Source organism: Dermacentor variabilis, chromosome 9 (assembly GCF_050947875.1).
Source record: "Dermacentor variabilis isolate Ectoservices chromosome 9, ASM5094787v1, whole genome shotgun sequence".
Taxonomy (NCBI): domain Eukaryota; kingdom Metazoa; phylum Arthropoda; class Arachnida; order Ixodida; family Ixodidae; genus Dermacentor; species Dermacentor variabilis.
The window spans coordinates 137,154,417-137,176,308 of NC_134576.1; the positions used below are offsets into that span (position 1 = coordinate 137,154,417).

At 45.0% G+C, this 21,892-nt stretch overlaps 2 protein-coding genes across 2 annotated transcripts; both read left to right on the forward strand.

Annotated features, from left to right (window-relative positions):
- Nucleotides 1-358: 358 nt before the first annotated feature.
- Nucleotides 359-14,446, forward strand: LOC142557645 (chorion peroxidase-like). The gene is made up of 8 exons (XM_075669628.1): nt 359-751; nt 1,986-2,189; nt 3,019-3,171; nt 4,081-4,182; nt 5,053-5,163; nt 5,771-5,906; nt 7,281-7,490; nt 13,172-14,446. Exons 1-8 carry the CDS (start codon nt 718-720, stop codon nt 13,350-13,352), a joined length of 1,131 nt encoding a protein of 376 aa, XP_075525743.1. The 5' UTR covers nt 359-717; the 3' UTR covers nt 13,353-14,446.
- A 131-nt stretch (nt 14,447-14,577) lies between these two features.
- Nucleotides 14,578-19,943, forward strand: LOC142557647 (peroxidase-like protein 3). Its single transcript, XM_075669631.1, has 4 exons — nt 14,578-14,824; nt 16,815-16,984; nt 18,586-18,691; nt 19,856-19,943. Exons 1-4 carry the CDS (start codon nt 14,784-14,786, stop codon nt 19,920-19,922), a joined length of 384 nt encoding a protein of 127 aa, XP_075525746.1. The 5' UTR covers nt 14,578-14,783; the 3' UTR covers nt 19,923-19,943.
- The last annotated feature ends 1,949 nt before the right edge of the window (nt 19,944-21,892 follow it).

A 21,892-nucleotide genomic window follows, 5' to 3' on the forward strand; every position in this document is an offset into this window, starting at 1 on the left:
GTTTGTGAAAGTTTTAAGGTGAAAAGAATGCTGTGATGTTTGCGTGAATTAACCTGCAGGAGAAAAGAAACATCTGATGCGGGACTAACCATGCTTTATGCAAAACGGACATAAAATTGGCCTGAACGAGCTTGCATGGTGGAATGCGCTTGTTGAGAGAAATGATAGAGGTGCTTCTTGCGGTGTAGTGGGACGCGGAATAAAGTGAAGGCCAGGACAGAGAAAATGATAGGTAGACGAATAAAGTGTAAAAAGGCAGGAATGACGCTCCTTGTGTCCTGTTCTTTTATATATATACTTTATTTTGCGTCAATAAGTATATTGGAGCAACAGCTAGTGATAGCTGGTGATAACTGGAGGTGCAGACTTCAATGAAAAGCTGGACACAATTCAGTGCGTAAGGGCCTGGCGTGCCACTCTAGGCTTAGGACACTTGCTCTATGATAAGAAAACAGTTTGCGTTCAGTTTCCGCGCTAGTTCCACTCGGCGTTCAAAATTCCAGCGCACTCTGACGCCGTTTCAGCGTCCGAAACACGGCCAACGGCACAGATGGGCTCGATGCGAATGTTAAGACCGTGTCTCAGGTGGAATGCGCGGCGTCTCCGCTTTGCCGGCGTCGCGAGGAGAAGCGATGCGACGCCTCCAAGCCGTACCGTGATGCTGACGGCAGGTGCAACAACCTCGAGCACCCCGAGTGGGGCGCGGCGGGAGCCTGCATGGGGCGGCTGCTTGCACCGGCCTACGCGGACGGTAAGTATTCGTTCGGGCTACTCTGGCTAGTTGGCTATAGGACTAGTACCAATAAGGTTGTATGCAATAACTTGGAAAGCATTTCAGCGCTGGCAGACAAGGGAGAGAGCAAGACATAGACCTCACGGCGCGCGTCGTGGTGTCTGTCTTCCGTCTGGCCCTGTTCGAGTTCGTGCATTCTGATTCCGGCCGCGGCGACCGCGTTTCAATGGGGGGCGGAAAGCAAAAATGCTCGTGTACTTAACTGTAGGTGCACGGTTAAGAACCCCAGGTGGTCAAAATTAATCCGGAGTTGCCCACTACGGCGTGATTCGTAATCAGATCGTGGCTTTGGCACGAAGAACTTCTGAATTTAATTTATTTTAGTTTTTTTACCTGTCTGCCGGGCGCTGAAATGCTTTCGGGTACATTTACCAACATTCCCAAAATACGGTTTTTCTACTGCGCGTAATGAATTCGTCGGTTCGCATAGTTTACACAAGCTTGTGCCACGAGTACTCTCCTTGACGTGCATCACTTTCTAGTGGATTGTGTGTAGTTTTTTTTTATATATTCACGTTGCCATTTCCTATAGCTTGTTTCTCTCATCACTTCTAGTCGCCTTGCCCTGGAAGCGTGGAGCTTCCGGACTAGCGCGCTCTTCCACTGGAGGAGAAAGCTCTGAGCACCCAAACCGTGATATTCCAGTGCCTACCGGCTACCTCTCCTCCACATTTGACGTCTTACCTCAGGTTCAGTTCAGCCTCCCAAAGGAACTCCAAAGAGAAATATTAAATAGGAATATATCAAATGCTAACCTGCACAAATAGGTATGATTCCATCGTAGGGGAACCAATGCATGGACAACACAGACCAAAGGAAGAAAGACACGACACGTCGCTGGGCTTACAAATAATTGGCCTGTATCAGAAAAAGGAAGAAGAAATGCTTACACGTGATGTCACGTGGATAATGTTGAGAAGTTCACAAATCACAAACACATCAACCTCGGGCAGTCCAACGAAGTGTCGTGCCTTTCTTCTCTCGGTTTGTGTTTTTCGTGCGCTGCATGGTTCCCCTACGATGTAAACTGAGTTGCTTCGATAGATTACATTATTGTAAAGTACCAGAGAATTCCAGAGAAACGGGTGGCAGAACCAGCTAACAAGTGTATTCTGTCCCACATTTGCGTGCAAGCGTGCTAGCCTTCTTTTTTTGTTTCTGTTATTCTGATCCCGCGCTCGCGCGCTTTCAGGTGTGAGCTCTCCGAGGGTCTCAGTGAAGAGCGGACGCGCGCTGCCCAGCGCTCGCCTGCTGTCCTACACCGCACACCCCGAGAGAACAGTCTACGACAGGCGGTGGTCCGAGATGATCGTGCACTTCGCGCAGTTCGTCGCGCACGACATCAGCGCAGCCCTGGTGATCGACGCGAAAGGTCCCGAGTTCTTCCGGAATCTGGGTACAGTGAACGATGCACCGTTTACTTTGACGGCAACCTTAAGGAAACGGCGAAAAAGGCTTTACTGGTCGTTCAATCTCTAGCTGTGCTGTGTATCCGCTTCATTATAAAGAAAAAGTAGAATTGCCACCGTGGTTGTTGAATGATCATAACCATCTTCTTGTTGTTGGTTTTCATCAGGAACATCAGAGGACGAAGGCCTTTCTGAGATATTCAGTCATTCCTGCCCTGCGTCATCCGAAACCCAATATACATTCTTTTTTTATTTCATCGCTTCATCTAAGTATATAAGTCAAACATCATTGTAGAGAAGCGGTATATAACGAAATAATGGATATAACGAAGTAAGTGAAATGCTCCTTGTCATTCCCATAGAGATTCACAGTCCAGTACGTGCAGTGATGGTTAAAGCAAACTAATTCTCGCTGCCTCCTTAACTTCGTTGCAACGTGGTTTTACTGTGTGCCACCCCCTGTTGACGTGCTTCCCTTCTATTCTGCTATTCTTATGGAGCGCTGGTTACGTACGTTAGAATCACACCATTCCAAAACACCGGGTCGTACTCTGTGCCCACAGGCCAGTATACAGCAGTTGTGCAAGCGGCGCCCGGACTAAGCAAGAGTCGGCGAGCGGCAGCAGAGCGCGAAACCAAGTACGCACGAAAGATTAAAGAAGGAAAGCCACTTGCAGAACGGAAAGCAAATTCACGACAGCAAACACTGATCTCGACAGCAAACTTCTTTTAGAACAGCGTATTTTGTTTGCTGACAATGCGGAACAAGATAATTCAGTGTCGGAGCAACGATAGCGTTGTGTCATATATGCGCAGGACGCGACACGTACAACTGCTGCGACGCGAAGTCTCGTTTGGACCCCGAGTGCTTTCCGATGGACGTCCCCGCCGAGGATCCTTTCTATGGTCGCTACGAGGTGCGCTGCATGAACTTCAGGCGCTCGGCTCCGTGCCTCAGATGCAGACTGGGTGAGTTAGCTACTTGTCATGGTCTACGGTTGGATGGCGCTTACACTATTCGAAGCTTTGGGAGGGAATCGTAGAGAGGTAATGTACATCATGAGAACGCAACTGGAGAGACCATGAGTCTATAGAGTTTTGCTGGCGCGATTCTTCAGCGCTTGTCAAAACTGAGAGGCTCTCATTGAGCAGCTGCTGAACCTATTTTGTTGCGTTTTTGAGAGTAGAATTGAAATTGAAGTCAGTTTTTTTTATATATATAGTACTGTTGACTCAACTTACTGATTACGTCACTTTCGAAAGCTCGATTCTAGTAAAACGACATCTCTGGGCGTTTTTTTTTGAGCGCCATTAACACTTTATCTACGTTTCTAAAGTTCCTGAAGTTCACGGGCCTGCATAATAGAGTTTGAGAACGCTGCCTACTAATGTTGTTACCGCTCAATTGTGTAAGCGATTGTGTACGCGTTGACGCTCGTGTTGACGCTCTATCATCGTACATTCTTATCCCCGTGCCAAGTAGCCCACCAAAGCTACTTCTCGTTAATTTTCTCTCTCTCTCTCTCTCTCTCTCTCTCTCTCTCTCTCTCTATATATATATATATATATATATATATATATATATATATATATATATATATATATGTGTGTGTGTGTCTATCTATCTATCTATCTATCTATCTATCTATCTATCTATCTATCTATCTATCTATCTATCTATCTATCTATCTATCTATCTATCTATCTCAATATTTGCTTTTCGTATTCCTCAGAAGTTCCGTCGCGCGGCAAGCGCGAGTGCCGGCGAGCGCATTCTTCCGATCGTGAACAGAGCTGGTACGATGTGGCGGCGCTTTACGCAGTTGTGTAACAATGGACGCGCCTTTGACTCTCATTAGCGTTCTCTTTGCTGTGCAGGACACCGGGATCAGGTCAATTATGTGACTTCGTACATTGACGGATCGCCAGTTTACGCAGTTAGCCAAAGTCAGACACGAGATCTGCGTCTTCTAAAGAGCGGTAAGATCCTCGATGTTCGCAATTGGATGTATTTCTATTTTTTTTCCCCATCGGGAACTGAGGACGGAAATATAGCCTTTATTGGAAAGGGAAACTTTTCTACTTGTTTGGGCCATACTGAAGGGTGTGCATGACTCCATCGAAAGGAATTTTCCATACTTGATTAGCACGAATCATTGCGCAAAAACCAAAACTTTTCCCAATGTCATTCTCTACCACTGGGACATAGTGAGAGGGATGTTACGATGGCAGTCACGTACTTCGCAGCTGGTTGTCATTGTCGTGGTTTGCGAGCTAAGGCAGTGGTCAACAGGAAAGGTACATAGTTTGAATTTTGCCCGACATATTGTAAGACATTTCACGGAGAGTCCATGGAACTTGTGATTTCGAACGTATGGAATACGCGTGCTTTAAAACATTTGACTGTACTTTACTTACCGTTTATCTTGTGTAGAAGCTAATGTACTTTGTGTTCTATTTCAGTGATAGCAGTTAGAGCAAAATCTGGGATAAGCTGGCACGAAAACACACCGAATATCTTGATAAAGCATATAAACCCTTAAAGTCAAAACAAGAATAAACCCTCTTGCGTAAAACTCCTGGAGCTGATGATAGAACAATAGAAAGGAAGAACAAATGAAAGAAATCGAAAATGGAAGGAACGCGTTCTATGGCATTGAAGCAGACTCTGTGGCACGAAATCCAAATTTTCGCGTAATCTAGGCGCTGGCTGCAGCCGCTGCCATGGTATGTCCTCGCACCAAATAGCTTCTTGCTATGTGTCCAAACATTTTGTGCGAATTTGGTAAAGTGTTCCGACGAAATGATTGAATGAGAACAATTGCCTTTAGAATCTTTCCGCGCTTTCAGGGCTTCTTAAGGAACAACTCATCAACGGTTCAAAACTTCTGCCCGCAAGTTCACGTCCGCACACTGACCGGTGTAGTAAACAAAGAGAAAATCGTCTCTGCTTCAAAGCCGGTGAGCGAAATCGCCTGCCCGCGTTTGCTGTTCAGGTGCACCTGGATACTGGCTGAAACGTCACGCGCATGTTTCTAGCTTAAGAGAAAGCCTTACGTACACAGGTTGAGACCGACTTCGATTTTCATGTTCATCTACATTTGAACTTGTCAACTGGGTGCTTCAGTTCTTTTTTATTTGTTGGTTTCAGTAATATTTGTAGCACATTTGATGATCTAAACTAAACTCTGCTTTTAGCGTCTCGTAAAATTTGTCTTTTCGTATAGCAAAAATGTCGTTCCTATAGCTTCGGCGGTTAAGTAATGCTAACAGTTCTGCGTTTCACATATGTACTCGAACAGGAAAAATGGGTAAGATGTTGTTGAAGTCGTTTTAGTATTACATTGTAAGGGTGAAGGAAAATCACGACCTCAAGGCATGACAAAAATATGTGTGACTAAATCCGCTGCTTCTGACCGGCATAGAGATGATAAGCTGGAGGAAACGTCTTACATGGGAAGAATTTAGTAACACCATCTACCGCATGTATTTGGTTGTACTTATGGATCTGAGGCCTATTCTCACTATGCACCTAATCCTTTCCTCCTTTATCTCTGCCTGTGCACAGGAGACCGTAGGGTCAACCAGAATTCCGGGCTTCTGCTCATGCACACGATATGGTTTAGGGAACACAACCGCGTGGCCAGAAAAATGGCACGAGTCAATCCTCAGTGGGATGACGAGCGACTCTTTCAAGTCACGAGGTGAGATGGCATGCAAAGTAAAAGATGTGCTGGTAATACTGGGGCTTACAGTGACATGCTGTCGCTTCGCGGTCTTCAGTCCACCGAGTCCACCACAATGTTACGCGAAGGACGACTCAGTAAGACGAGCAGCTATTTACAGGTTATATTTACAACAGCGGTTGTAGCTCTGACCGGTTAGATTCACAGCGCGAGCCCAGTTCGTTCTTCCTCCTATTTTCTGGAGTGATGGCGCCCACGCGCCTCATATATCGCACGCGTGTAGCAATATGTCAGCGATAAAAGGAGAGTTCGCCCGCGTCTTGTTGCACCTTTGTGAAATTAGTTTCACGGTGTATAATATTGCCTAGATCAGTTTATTTTGTTCTTCTGGGTAATTATTTGTGCTTGTTTTAGTACTTATAGTGGCTTTCGTGGATAAAAAGACACTGTAAACATGCGCTTGCGCTTCTTGGGCGTTGTTATATACCTGTGCGGCGTCAGTAAACATAGCTCCGAAGGTGCTTCTATATATATGATCTCCCCTTTGACGTGTCCTATATTGGGGCTTAGTTCCTTGTACGCCTTACATCCGCCGCGATGGCTTAGCGGCTATGGTGTTGCGCTGCTAAGCACGAGGCCGTAGCATCAAACCCCGGCCGCGGCGGCCGAGATTAGACGGGAGCGAAATGCGAAAATACCCTAATATCCTGCACTGGGGGCACGTTAAAGATCCCCTGGCGGTCAGAATTAATTCGGAGTCCCCCCCCCACTACGGCGTCCATTATAATGAAATCGTGGTTTTGGCACGTGAAACCTCATAATCCATTTATCCGTGCACCTTACAAACGGCACATTGTACATTTTACAATGCATACAACGATGTAAATTGTTAAACACCATGAATTGCTTACATTGTACAGTCAAGCTGTATATGTGAAAACAAAAGCTAACCAGATATCACACTACTATTTTCGTTCCATGTCACACATTACGTATATGTTTGTCACTTAGGTACATATCTATAGGCATTGCCTCGGATGTGCGTCCTCAAACAGTACGGAAGGAAACATCTCATCTTGCTTTCAAGAGGTCGCAGAGGCTAAAGAGACGTTCCTCGCATAGATGCATTCAGTGAGACCAAACATTCAACGCAAAATCTACCTGTTGCATATTAACACGTAGGGTTTGAATAAACACACATCATGAGTCATCGTTAACTCAATACGAATGGGGTCTTCCTTCCATGTTGCTCACTACTGCATATGTATATTATTACACCGGGACAAATAATAGACAACATAAATAATGGAATAAAGAAAACGAAACGAAAACAGCGTACCGAAACCGAGTTTCTTGATGTTGAAGCCTTCATGCTAAACGTGGATGTCGCAGGCGAATTGTGGAAGCACGTTTGCAGCACATCGTTTATAACGAGCTTCTCAAGGAAGTCTTGGGCCCCGAGGGTGTGAAACGGAACCAACTGAGTCCCTTACGTGAGGGTTACACCACCTACGACGCCAGGGTAGACGCGACTGTTTCCAACGAGTTCACCACGGCGGCGTTCCGACTGGGCCACTCACTCGTCGACGCTGACAACGAGACGTGAGTGAACACGATGCGGATCGATGGTTTTGGTTCGGCTTAGTTGAAATGCGATTGACACAGCTTTGAGATACTTGAAAAATATTGCTTGATTATCTCTCGCTACGCGAAGTGCTTATATATCTCAAGAGAAATATTTACCACGGGAACTCCAATCTAAATACATGATACCTGAGGAATCATTTTGCTCGGCGAGCACTGAGCGTACTTGGTGAGGCTTGTCGCGTTTTGATGAAATGAAAAGATATAAATTTTGGTGCCTGTTCGGAGCAGATATTTTATTTGGGCCTGGTATGTTATTGCAAAAATGGCGCAAAATTAGGACATTAAAAATTAATTGTGAGATTTAGGACTTTGTAACGCCACACAGTTAGCCTAATTCCGTAAATCCGTAAATCACTCCTACTAGGAAGTGCAAACCGTACTAAATTCACATATTATACATTGTTATTCAATGTACCATTTATTTATACCTCAAAGTCCCTGGCCGAGACATTACATGAAGGGTGGGCGTAACATGGCAAAAATGTTGACTAGGTGAGAAGACTTGAATGATGGGCTTTGATTGAAGATTTGAAACGTGGCAGGTCACTGATGATGGAGATGGGGCAGGTGGTTCCAATCATTGGCAGTTCGGACAAAAAATTAATTTTGGTATGTGACTGTACGTGCGCGTGGGGGGGGGGGGGGGGCGGGCACACAGCGTTGGGGTAATTATTGCGGGAATATCGATAAGGTGGTCTGATAATCTTGTTAACTGGTGGAAGTGAAAGATGAAATCTATTTTAAAAAAGTGAGTCTAGCTTTATACGCCGGGATGCGAGGAGGGGCAGATCAAGCTGTGCTTTTAATGCTGTGATACTGTTACTGTGGGAATAGTCAGTAAATCGAACAATTGATTTTTATGCGAGTCTTATGCAAAATTTACCTAAATGAAATATTGACTGCATACAAACTATAAATTACATCACCATCACCATCACCATTACATCACCCCTTTAGAGAGGCTAATTTGTCCAGTATACCGAATATCTCTATTACATACGTTATGTGGTGGAGTTACGGAGTTGTAGGCCTGCTGCTCCCTTTTTTTTCCAAATTTCTTTCAGAACCTTTCAAGTCCAAAATATAAGTTCTCGTTCCAACAGCCGGCACAGTTTAACTCTGTTAAGTTCATCAAACTTCATTCACGTGGGTCGAGCGGTTGCCTAGCGATAAATGTTCTCCGTTTAGAATGCACTTGGCTAGAATAATCTGAGGTAGCCCCTGTTTAAAATTTCCTCTGAAATCTTCTTGAAAAATTATTTGTAGTTCGTTCCTGATAAGTACGTAACATAACACGTACATAACGATAAGAATGAACGAACGAAAGTTGTTGGACACTGAGATGGACGGTGTTGGCTCCTCATTTCTTATAGCAAGGACTTTCGTTAAAAGTGCAGCGAAATGAAGTGTCTATGTCGGTTGCGTGCGCGATCTTGTTTTGCTAAAACACCAGCAACTTACCCCTTTTTTGGCCTACCTTTCAAATCGTAATTTGTTCCTGTAAAGAGTGCATCACCCAGAGCAAGAATGCGTAAGGTGCAGCACAGCAATTTACGCTGGGAAAAGCTGAGCAGTTCAAGAAATTTCGCTCGATTAATGAAAAGATAGCACTTAACGAAAAAAAAAAGGATTACTGGAGCGAGCGAAGAGAAACACAACTGAGTGATAAGGATGTTAACAGAAAAACAATGAAGGTAAGGCTGGAGTTGCTGCTATATCATAGAAGAAAATGTTGAAAGGCGAAAGTGTTGCATCTCTCTCTTTAATGCAGATGCAATTAATCGTTCACAGTGTATATTATTTAAATGTTACATTGTCATGATGACTGTTAATAATGCGTCAGGATTCATGGCTGAGCTTGACATGCGATGTCCGCTACTGTAAAGTCGCCATTTTGTGCTTACGTAACATGATTTTACTGCAGGGTGACCAGATAAACTAGGAGAAACAACGGGCGGATAGCATTTTCAAAAGGAGCACAAACAAGCGGCTAAGCACCTTAAAGAATAGAATATATTTGGTCCAGACAAAGTGTATATATTCATATGTGTTTACGTCTGTGAGTTCTTGAGTAAAAACGTTCGAATGACAGCCGTTATCGCTGTCTTGTACGCTATATCGTGCTAAACAGTGACCGGGATGGCACTGGTGCTGCTCTCATTTGTCGTTTCCCATGAAAGCTACATGGGTTGAAAGCTACCGCCAGCTCAACCAATGAGTGAAATTTATAAACGACTCGGCGAAAAATGGCGGACGAGCTCAAACCTGCTCATGATAATTAGAACTGGCCTTCTTAGTTAATTGTGATCATATGTTCTCCCGCGATAGCAGTTGACTTAAAATGATGTTGTTAGACGGGCTAATTGATTGCAGTTTGATTAATAGTTGAATTTATCAGCAGTCGGAACTTTATGCACACATTGCCCATCGCTTTCAAAATGCGGTCCACGCGGCTGTTCGATGCGTAGCTTCCGCCAGAGTAGGGTTGATTACGTTTGATAATGGTTCTACGCGTGTGCGTAAGGTGCTAAAGGGCGATAACGGCTTATAATGAACGGGATTCCATCAGCGCACCTGGCGCCTCCAATTCCAGTAGTTTGCTTGCTTCATCAATTCATTTTGAGCCGCCGTCCACAGCAGTTCTTGTCGCCGCAGCGCTCGTTTGTGCTGGTCGGATCAGGTTTCACAACATTGATAAGGGCACCGGGCTGCGTGGAGATAAGCAAGTGACACAACGTTTACGCATGCTTAGACGACTCCTAGATGGGTTTCCGCATGAATTTTTGCTGTTTTTGTCTTCCACTTATGCTTCGTTCAAATTGGAATTGGTACCCGTCGCGGAAAGTGAGAAGCTAAGACGTTGCGCTGTTCAGCACAAGGTCGTCGGTTCGATCCCGGCCGCGGCGGAACGCAGAAACGCTCGCGCACTGTGCATTCGGTGCACGTTAAGGTATCCCAGGCGGTAAAAATTACTCCGGAGTCTCGCACTACGGCGTGCCTCCTAATGAGATCGGGGTTTTGGCATGTAAAACTCCAGAATTATTTTTTTTACTTTGCTTTGAGACTATTTGATGTTGGTATCATGTTTCATGGTGATGAGAAGGAAATTTAGAGAAGAAATAAAATTGGTTCCAGTGCATATGGCGGATATTTTGGTATCATGTTTCATGGTGATGAGAAGGAAATTTAGAGAAGAATTAAAATTGGTTCCAGTGCATATGGCGGATATTACCAAATCGTGAGTGGAATCTTACCACTCTCATTTAAAAGGTAAAAGTGTGCAACCATTGCATTCTACCCGTGCTAACATGTAGGACACTAAATTGGAAGTTAACAAGGAAGCTGGAGAGCAACTCAAGGATCGCGCAAAGAGCGAAGGAACGAAAAATGTTAAGCATAGCGTTGAGACAGGAAAAGAGAGGTGTGGATAAGGTAATTAAAATTGATAGCCGATATTTTAGTTGACGTTAACAGGAAGCTTTATCACGGGGACTCCTATTAAGTACACGGAAAAGGATAAATTGTTTTTCTTGGGAACCACTGCACCGAATTTGATGAGGTTTGTTGCATGTAAAAGAAAACGTTAATATATAGTCACTGCTGGTAGCGAATTTCCGATTTAGGTTGTCAATTTTTACTAAATATTGTCGGAATTGGGAAATTTTCGGTAGGCGAAACTATCAAGTTTACAACTCTGTCTCTCATCAATAAAAAACGACATCAAAATTCTGTAAATTGCATGTAATAGTGCATATAAAGCGGGCGAAGTTGATGTATTATATACGTGGCCCTCAAATATACCACTAATATGCGAGTAAGACTTCGCAATACTCTTCTAATGAAAGTAACAATCATACGCGAGATATACATAGATATATCGCATTTGTCCGTTTTAAATATCCTAATGGATACATTTTATAGAACTGCGATATCTGTTCTTGGTGCAGAGATACGAATTTGTAAACTTCGTGCTTCTATATTTTTTCCTGTTTACCAATTTTGGAAAATTGCTTTAAATGCAAGCATGCCTTAAATCAGAATTACGCTTCAAACAGTAACTAGAACTTAACCTGTTCTATCAGATGCAGCAAATTTCATGAAAATCGACCCAGTGATTACCTCAGAAAAGAGTTTGTGCGTTTTACGTGTGTTTGAATAGGTGGCATTGGAGTTAGGCCGGAGCGAACGCTTGCTCTTAAGAGAAAAATAATGAAATGGGCAAGTCATGTAATGCCTTGGGCAGATAACCGGCGGACAATTAGAGTTGCAGAATGGGCGCCAAGGGAAAGGTAGCGGAGGCGAGGATGGGGGAAAATTAGTTTGGGTGATGAAATTGGGGAAATTTACAGACGCAAATTTTAATGAGCTAGCGCAACACAGCGGAAATTGGAGATCGCTGGTAGAGGCCTTCGTCCTGCAGAGGACATATAAATAGGTTGAAGATGATGATGAAAATGTTTCATGAAGTTGAGAACTAGGAAATGATGTCTGTGGGTGTAACCCAACCGTACGTCTTCGCTCAGAATCTGCAACAACTGTGTCGCCAAAACCCCACGGCAACCGTTGTTCGGAGTCAGTAGAAAGACCCCGATCTATGCAGGACGATGCCCAGGATGTCAAAAAGGGAGAGAGAGAAGTGGTTCTTGTGGGGAAGGAGAAAAGGCTAGCGCTATTTTCTGCAACCCATGCGGGAGCACGGCTCAGCGCCAGCAGGGTGGATGGGATGGGGTTAAAAGAGAGAGAGGGTAGGAGGGAGAAATGTAGAGGGTCGTAGAGATGGAAGCGAAGTAGTGGCCGATCAGGAAGCCCGAGGTGGTGGGATGGCCGTTAGGCCATCCGTCTTTGTAGTAATGTCCTATAGTCTCGCCGAGAGCCCCGACGAGTCGAGGTACTCGACTCGTCGACTCGTTGAAGAAACAGTACAGTGACGCAGTGTAGCTGCAGCTGAAGAATGGAGAGGAGGCGCGATATAAGACGCAGTGGTCGTAAGCCGGTGTTGGGCATTGTAGCTTCTCGCTGCAGGATTCCGCTGTGCAAAATTGCGTCGCTTGGCTTCTTTCCGGAGAAGTATCTGCGTAACACGGGAGAGGATTGTAAAGGATTACGGAGATAGAACAACAACACTCAGCATATGAATTTATTTATTTATTTATTTATTTATTTATTTATTTATTTATTTATTTATTTATTACGTAAAGAACCTCGTGATGAATATTACAAGAGAGGTGAGAATCACCACTGTGGATACATTTGCGCGATGATGAGCGTGATAGGCAGGCCTTCCTAGGTTTAATTCTGCAGGAACAATTTCTCCGACGGCGAAATTGAGACCAGATGGCTTGGTCATTACAACAGTACATATAGCTGGGAAGACAACTGCAGTCACTCGCAGTACGCACACGTAAGCTTTATTTCTAGGGACCCGTATTTTGTAGCGTTCTGTTTCGTTCTTCCCTTCTTAACATGCCAAGCGCCGAGTGGGCAATCCCAGAGATAATGGAGGTGAAGCAGCGTTCGAGCCAGTGACGTAGCGCGGAAATAAGAACGAGATATGAAGTGGAACGTTACCAGTAAAGGAGTCCAAGGACATGAAGGAAACACTGGGGTCTGGGATTTCTTCTTTTTTTTCGTTTCAGAATATCTTTGTCCGGAAAGCGGAAGTTACACTTACCGTTACGCCACAACTGGTTTAACCCATTTGCCTTCTACGAGAGTGACGTCATCGACGCCGTCACCACCAACAGGTTGCGCAAGCCGTCACAGAAGATTGACAGGCAAGGCTGCTTCGCGACATTTATTGTTCCTTTGCGAAATTAATGCATTTACATAATGTATATTTGTTGATTCAGCACAGCCAGTGAGCGGACGAATCTTTCAACGCAGGTTTTAACGCAATCTGATACGAACTGCGAAAGTCTGTCATCTAATTAACCACGTAAAAGAAAACTGTTTTGCTCCAAGATGTGAAGTGGTGACTGTCTTTAAAGGGAATAGCCCACTGTTACTATATATATAACCCAGTGTACATGGTCACTATTTCAAGCGCACCAATTCAGGAGCGATGGAAAGAGTGAACATTTATTTTTATTCTGCTTCATCTAGCTTTCCTTCGTCTACTGCATGCTGGCGAGATTTTTTATTTGCCAATGTTTCTGGATAGTGCGGACGGAGAGCGGGGGAGTATGCTAGTGCACTGCCAAATACATATTTGGCACTCGTTTTGCTGAAAGAAGTTACTTGTCCCACTTATTAATTTCTTAGTCCTCAAAGACGTAGGCATATAAATGACTCCAAAGCTCAACGATGTGTGAGCCTGATTCCTGCTGAGCTCTAAAAGTAAGTTACCTCGTTTAATTTATTTGCACATGCTTTTTCCACTCTTTTAATCATCGATCACGTCTCTTACGCGCTTAAGAGTCCATACGGATCTTATACGTGAATGAGCAAGACAAAATAATTTAGTAAAACGTGAAGAGGTTAAAACAAAAACGCATCAGTATTAGCTTTCGCAGCTACTCAGTGGCTGTGACGTTCTGCGGCATGAGCAAGAGGTCGCAGGTTCCGGTGCCGGATGCGTCGGCCACGTTTGGCAAAGCACTCGCTTACGTCGATTCGGATGCACTTTAGTGAATACCGAGCTGCCAAATAATTCCGCAACCCCCAAGTAATGCATCTGTCATATCCAAATCGCGGCTTTCGGGCCCAACTCGCCATTATTTAATTTTTTTTATGACAGTGCATCTTCGAAAAGATATTGGTAGACGTGGTTGCATTCAATGCCAATGGCAAACAAGTCCAAGAAAACTTAGTTAGCCAAAGTTGAGTTTAAGATGATGATGCTTCAGGTGTCACGTGACCAGTGCTTGGACGAATCACGAGCGAAAGGTGGAAATACAGACACGTGGCACTGTTTGCTTCGTTTCGTTGAGCCTCGTCGAAGCGCTGATCCTTATACGTACGTGTTATATATGCTGCATCAATGGGTCCTAGATTCCGCCCTACTGATGCTCGTTATTTTGCCGTGCGAGGACGCTAGCATCGCGATCTGCCCACTCCCGCAGATACGGCACCCACGACGTCACCAGGCACGCGTTCCGGCTGCCGGACGGCCCCAGGCCGTTCGGCGTCGACCTGTTCGCCATCGACATACACCGGGGTCGCGACCACGGACTGCGAGCCTACGCCGACTACGTCCAGCACTGCGCACCGGGCGTCCGACTGGAGGCGTTCGAACACCTCGAGAAGTTCATGCCCAGGGACGCGGCGGAGCTCTTCGCCAGCCTCTACGAGTAAGACCGAGTTCGTACTGCGTGTATTATTTATTATGGCGAAATATTGATTGAACGTTGTTGGATCGCCTGGTACTTTGGTTAATCTAAAGAAGTGCCAGAAAAATAATTAAACAAAATACATAAAGATTATCAAATCTTCATGCTGCACTTCAGCGACTGTAATGCGTTGGCATTTGCGCCTCACTATCACACAATGACTGCCTGCATAATGAACCGCGCGATAAAGACGGGGACTAAGAAAATAAATGGACGTGACAGGCATTGAATTCAAACCATAGTTCATTCAGAAGCACGCATAGATTATGCACTCTTCTTTTCTTAGTCCCCATCTTTCTTGTGCTGTTTAATATGAAAATTTACGGACGTGCCCAACTTGCCGCACTTGTCAATGATTGTCTGCCGACCGTTAGAACAGGACTACTTGGCCGCTGCCGCGGCGCCAGCTCACTATGCAAAAGTTCATTGCAAGTTGGGTAATTCATTAGGGGGCTTAGGATTTTGTCGGGCGCGCCTTATGACATTAATCAGTATTTATGCAAGGTTCCGGCAACGTCTCACCTCAACACGTCTTCTTGTCTGCCTGTGGCTATTGTTGAAACACGCCGGCACATAGAGAGGCGAGGCGTGAACGAAGGTGAATGCCCTCTCAGCAGCTGAAGCTCTAAAATCTCAGTGGAGCGTGTGCCTCTCAGAATGCGGACAGAGATGTCTGAGAGCCCGTCATGTGTTGACATCCTGAAAACATCAGTACAAATGCGGCACTCCTTCATTTAAATGCCTACTTTAGATAAGCGTAAACACCGGCATTGAATCAATTTATACTGTTACATCTATCTTTTGCAAAAATCTTAATATTCCTATATGCCATGACAAGAGATAAATGCAGAGTAGATAGCGACTGGAAGACCTGGCATGATTGCTCATTTATTCAAGACAGCCGCTACGAAGAGTAAGATTTACGTATTTACTGATGCTACGCCACCGATCTCGGAGTTTGTGCATTAACATCTCTACCTTTATTTATTTATTTTCCCGCTCTTTCTAGACTCTAAAAAGCCGGAGTATCTAATTGCCAATCATGAGTGTGGTGCGTCCTTTCGCATTTTATTAGAGCTAGATTTCCTTCTTTTTTTCCTTTCTTCTTTCTTTACGTGTGCCCATGTTCTCTATGCGGTGCTCCAACCAATGAGCGTTTTATTCTTCAATAAAGTTGTTCTATCTATCTATCTATGCGCGGTGCCGAAATGGAGTTTCGAAACTAGCGCCATTCAAGAATAACAGGGATAGTGCTCTTTTCTGCCAGCCGAATAGTTGCATTATGTAGGTTATGTTAGGTTCTAACGCTATCTAGAAGCCTATACTTGCCGACAACTTTCTGTGGCTATGTAGGGAAGGCTACGGACTCAAAGCACGCACAAGTGAGAGCGCTTCTGAAAAGAGTCCCGCATTTTGGTCCAAGGTAGTTTAGGCTGGAAAAGACAAAACATAAACACCTGATTAGCAACAGTTAAATAAGACAGAACACACCACTGAGTAAAGGTTTACCTATTTTGCGGCTTTTGCCTTCCGCGTCAGGGGAAACGTGAAACCAACGCACGTGGAAGCTGCGTCGATTCAGCGTCTGTTCCGAGCAACCAAAAGCACTGTCAAACGCTGCCGGACTACTTGGCGCGGTAACACTTGTGCAGCCACGCGCCCGTAGCTTTCCCTTCATTGCCACATAAAGTTGTCCGCGAGTTTAGAATAAAACCGTTCGATCTCCTCCTCCCCCCACACACAAAGCCTTCGCTGCTTCGTCGCTATAACTAGCATATCTTCTTTTGACGTCCGCTGATGAAGACGGCCTTTTCGCCGAACACGTGTGTTCGTCTTCACTTATGTGTTATTCACATGGCACAAGCTGCCACCCATAGTGCAACACCTAGCAGGCACCTGTATAATAAAGCTGTATAACGAAGTGTACAACGATCGTCCCACGCGTGGACAGGGACGTCATGGATGTTGACCTGTTCTCGGCTGGCCTGGCGGAGCGCACGCTGCCTTTGTCCATGGTCGGACCCACGTTCGCCTGCCTGGTCGGCCCCATGTTTAGGCGGCTCAAGTTCGGCGACAGGTTCTACTACGAACACGGCGGACAAGCCGGTAGCTTCACCCCAGGCGAGTCATCACCGCCTGCAAGCACTTGCTTCACTGTACACGCGCAGCTGGCCGCACAAAAGGAGCGATACCCAAATTTCAGCTGACGCTCGTCCGTTATACATACACAGGTCGACTAGTTAGATCCTACGTGGCAATCGCCTTACCTGAATTCATACCTATCTGCCATGTGCCCCACGTAACCTGTACCAAATATGAAAACATCGCAGGCTTTCTTTCAGAATTGTAAAAATACCTTTTAGGTATAGCGCGTGTTATGCAACACAAAGCTGGATCGGGAATTTTTCGGGATGTTCTACAATTTTCCCATTGACACTTTTGCCTCAAATGTCATTTATGTAATTAATCACTTCTTGTGAGTTGTGGATGCGAGAGCATTCACAACTCAGTATAAGTGCTAACGTCCAACTGGACGGCGCTGAGCGGTGCTTCGTGTTTTGAGCTGTCGGTAATGTACCATAGCGGTACGCGCTGCCCGAGGCCAGCAAGCAGAAGCAGCCTGCGGTACCAACGCCGCATATATACCACCGACGCGGCGATGCCCATCGGTTTACGCGTCGCGGCGATGCCTCCACCCCTCACGCAACACCTGGCGCGCTAATGCGGCAACAGGTGTTCCCTCTGGCCCGCTCTGCTCCGTCGAGGCGCACCTCGTGACCTGGCCTGGCAGCCAATAGCAATGCGAGTTTAGGTGCCGTTTCGCTGCTACAGACGACACACGTCCACTTTATCGCTAAATGGGTAGCTTGACGCATTCGCATCGATACATAATATAGCGCGACTTGCTCCGAGCGATGGAAAACAACATTACCTTGCTTTTGTCCAATTGCGTGGCACTTAATTGCATATTTTTAACTTTTGGCACAAGTTACGTGGGGCACCTAGTATATTATATGATAGTCAGCTCTGGGCTGAACGTCACCTGTTATAGCTAAGATAAACCTAAGCAAAATAAAATGTCGACGAATTAGAAGCAACACACAGGAACTGACTGTGAGGAGATTAGATATCTCCAGACAAATAAACTCGACAGTCAACATGACTTCCTTGATGGACAGGAAGTCTGTTTAAAGAATGTGCCTCTGCGACGAAATTTACTCCTTGGTGACGTCTTCATTGTATAAATATTGCTCTGCGAAATTAGTAAATGCAAGTAGAAGGTAATGCTCTATTCTGTTTTGTATTCTGAGTCCTTAGTTCTTTATTGCAGTTAAGATTGCCTTATCCTTAGAAAAGGCACCAATAACTTATTTGTCGTTGTTATAACCATGTTATCTTCTCTAACACGGCCCTGCTTTTTCTTTAATATCATTATTTTTTTCTGTGTGTGGGTGCGCGTATCGCACACTGCATACCGCATGCCAAAAGAGGCACAGAAGATTATATATATATATATATATATATATATATATATATATATATATATATATATATGTGTGTGTGTGTGTGTGTGTGTGTGTGTGTGTGTGTGTGTGTGTGTGTGTGTGTGTGTGTGTGTGTGTGTGTGTGTGTGTGTGTCAACACATAAATAAATCCGCTTAATTATGATTTTTGTTTACATACGCATCGTCTAATAATTGTGTTTGTGTGCTTGTCCGCAGGTCAGCTTAGGACATTACGGGAAACGACGTTAGCCCAAGTAATATGCGCAAACAGCGACACCATTCACGAAATTCAATCCAGCGCACTCGTACGTCAGGGACCTGGGTAAGGCGTCATACCACTGTGCTGCAACATAGACTAAAGAATGTGGAATTAACGTAGCAGTATAGCGTAGATGATGCACTATACATTGTGTGGTGAGATAGAATGTTCAAAACATACATTTCTTACTGTGCACATAATCTAAACAAATCAGAAGTTGGTGCACGCTGCATTTGTTGTCGCAGCGAACAAGTAACGCATTGAGCAAAATGCAACAAGCACCTTCAGTGAACGGGAAAAGTTTACGGACCACGGGATTTCGTAAAACATTGAATTTCCGAGCAGCCTGTAAACGTAGCCAGTATAAAAACGTACGCCACGATGTTGGCGTATGGTATAGCAGCGGCTGGAAATGCGAACAGCAGACACCGTTGAGAGCCTGCGGATATGTTCAGCTTTTTCTCAGATCCCGTGGCGCGTAAAAATTTTGTGGGGGACTGTACGTTACTTGTTCGGTATTACTTAACTAGTGAGCAACAGAGTACTTCTTTATTGTACTGAGTAATGCTCTTAACACGCCTACATACACCGAAATTAAAACGAAATCACTACGGCTGTCGGGCACGTACAGCCTCCGGCGTTATTAACCATATCGCGCGAACACAGTATAATATGGGAGTACGTCGTCCTGAAGAGAACAGCGTAGCGGAGGGCGCTTGCACCGGAGGGTGCATTGTGCGACTGTGCGTACTTCTGCCAGTCTCGCTGATAATCGCCGTTGTCGACGTTCGCGCGATATAGTTAAAAAAAATGCTGGAGGCAGTACATTCATGTCAACCACCTTTGCTTAGCTTTTTCAAAATATAGTATTTATTCTGACAAAGTGATGCAGTTAATATGTATAAAAATAGCTTTCAAAAATTTGATTAAATTTTGCCCACATGATTGCCTGATATTGCACCACTTTCCGCAAGTCCTAAATAAAAAAGAAAAATGTGAGCTTGAGCTAACAATTATTTGTAATTCACCTACTCTAACGAGCCCTTTACGGACATTGAGAGCAAGCAGGAAAACAAAGAATGAAATGCACCTATGCACGACACAGCGAGTCAAAAGCAAGAAAACATTTACGAAATACGGGTGCACCCACCAATGATAACATGGGAGGAAATTGTAAAAGAAAACGCAATTTTCTTTATGTTCTCTTTCCTCTTTTTCTGAACACAGAAATGAACTCACAGCCTGCTCGAAGCTCGCCGATATCGACTTGCAGCAGTGGAAGGAAATAAAATGAGTTGCACGGGCATTGTTTACAGAGCACTGAGGACGCAAAGTCAGTGGTTTTCTTTGCGACGCCTTTTTCGTTTTGCGTTCTGTTGCGAGCCTCAAGAAGATATTCATAACGTGAAATGTTTGATCTGTACGCGAACGCCTCATGGTTTCGAACTTGTATGAGCGTACGTATCAGATGTCGTTAAATCTGGCTGCTCCACGTTAAATGTCTTTATGCGGAGGAGTCCACTTCGACATTTACCGGGAGAAAATCAGATTAGGAGTACTTATCTGTGCTCAGAGATTCTTTATTTTTAAATTTGCCGACGCAAGTGACAGTTCTTATTTTCTTTAGAGAATCTCCTATAATATAAAACAAATTACGTATGAAACCTCGACTCCTCTATAAGTAAGAACACTACCACGTCATTTGGAGAAGACCCCACAAGTACTCCAAGAGAACCCACTGGAAAAATGGTCGGAAACTGTTAGACAACGCTAAGGGGGAAAGCAGACCAATGCTGTGATAAACGTACTTCAGCGACTCGCTGGCACAGCGTGGGGGGATCAGTCTCTTCACTCTTACAAGTTCATAACGCACTCATACAACAATAAATTGCTTGTTCGGCACCTATTCTCCATGGTTTATCGCAAACTTCTGAGCAACGTCTTCAACGTTTACTGGAAAGAGGGCTGCGAGTGTTTCTTGGGGTTCCGCAGGCTACCTCGAGCTCTCTAGTAATTGCTGAAGCTCGTCACCCATCATATCCAGTCATACGAACGGTTGAAATATGCCCACATATTTATCGCATCCTAACCCAACACGAGAAGTATTCTTTAAATCTCGCGCTTAGCGAACGAAACAAAAGCAAAATTCATGATGTTTAGTGCAGTTTATACTTCTCGTAAAACTACGAGTAATGGCCAGATAATTTCCTATCGTTGTCTGTGCTCCGCCTTTCGGGCGAAACTGCGACTTTTGGACTTAAATTGATTTAAAAAATTTTAAATTATGGGGTTTTACGTGCCAAAATCACGATCTTATTAGGGGACACGCCGTATTGGGGGACTCCGAAAATTTTGACCACCTGGCGTTCTTTGACGTGCACCTAAATCTAAGTACACAGGTGTTTTTCGCATTTCGTCCCCATAGAAATGCAGCCGCAGTGGCCGGGATTCGATCTCGCGACCTCGTGCTTAGCAGCCCAACACCATCGCCACTGAGCAACCACGGCGAGCGACCATACGCATTTGCTTCCCGAACTCAAGACTCTTCCAGGCAGAGCGCGTGGTGCAATGCGAACACCAGCGAAGTGAAGGAAGAGTGCGCCACTGTGCGGGTTCACCAACGCTGCAGGCACCAAGTCTCTATGAATGCTTTGGTAAGGTGCACTGAGATGCGCCCGATGAAAAAAGAAAGAAAAAAATTATGGGGATTTACGTGCCAAAACCACTTTCTGATTATGGTACGGTGGCGTAATGTAAGCGCCTAGTACAAGTACTTCCGCAGAGAACTCTCTACATTCAAACCGCGACTACTAAAACAGCGGTACCCTGACAAGCTCTTCCGCGCGCCGCATCGTCTCGCGCATTGTGCGACGTCACATCGCGTGTCTGTCATGCGTGCACACGAGACAGCGCTCCGGCGCGTCGTCCAGTCAGAAGAGCGACGGCCCCGTCTCCTGATCAAGGGGATCTAAAAAATATATTTGTTTTCAATCTTATTGTTTCTGATCATCGGGACTACGAGATAAAGGTGTTCGGAGAAAGAAACGTCGTTGTCCGTGGACGGATTCAGCGAACTACCCTTGCCAATCGCGCAATAGTGTTTATCCATTAGTTTCCGGGCACCCCCCCACCACCTCCCCTTCCCAGTTTGCCCGCCAATAAAGCAGCACACAATAGATGGCACGCATATCTTCACCCTAGCTTCCATCACCTGCTTCGCAGTTGTGAAATGCGGCTTGCCACCGGTGTTTTTGAATTCTGTTT

Bases quoted from the DNA above. Each gene is read 5' to 3' on its own strand.
- LOC142557645 (XM_075669628.1), top strand. From the start codon at position 718: ATGGGGCGGCTGCTTGCACCGGCCTACGCGGACG. The intron at 2,190-3,018 runs GTACAGTGAACG...ATATATGCGCAG, and splicing joins CGAGTTCTTCCGGAATCTGG to GACGCGACACGTACAACTGC. The intron at 7,491-13,171 runs GTGAGTGAACAC...TTTTCGTTTCAG, and splicing joins GTCGACGCTGACAACGAGAC to AATATCTTTGTCCGGAAAGC.
- LOC142557647 (XM_075669631.1), top strand. From the start codon at position 14,784: ATGCCCAGGGACGCGGCGGAGCTCTTCGCCAGCCTCTACGA. The intron at 16,985-18,585 runs GCGAGTCATCAC...GCTTGTCCGCAG, and splicing joins AGCCGGTAGCTTCACCCCAG to GTCAGCTTAGGACATTACGG. The intron at 18,692-19,855 runs GTAAGGCGTCAT...TTCTGAACACAG, and splicing joins CTCGTACGTCAGGGACCTGG to AAATGAACTCACAGCCTGCT.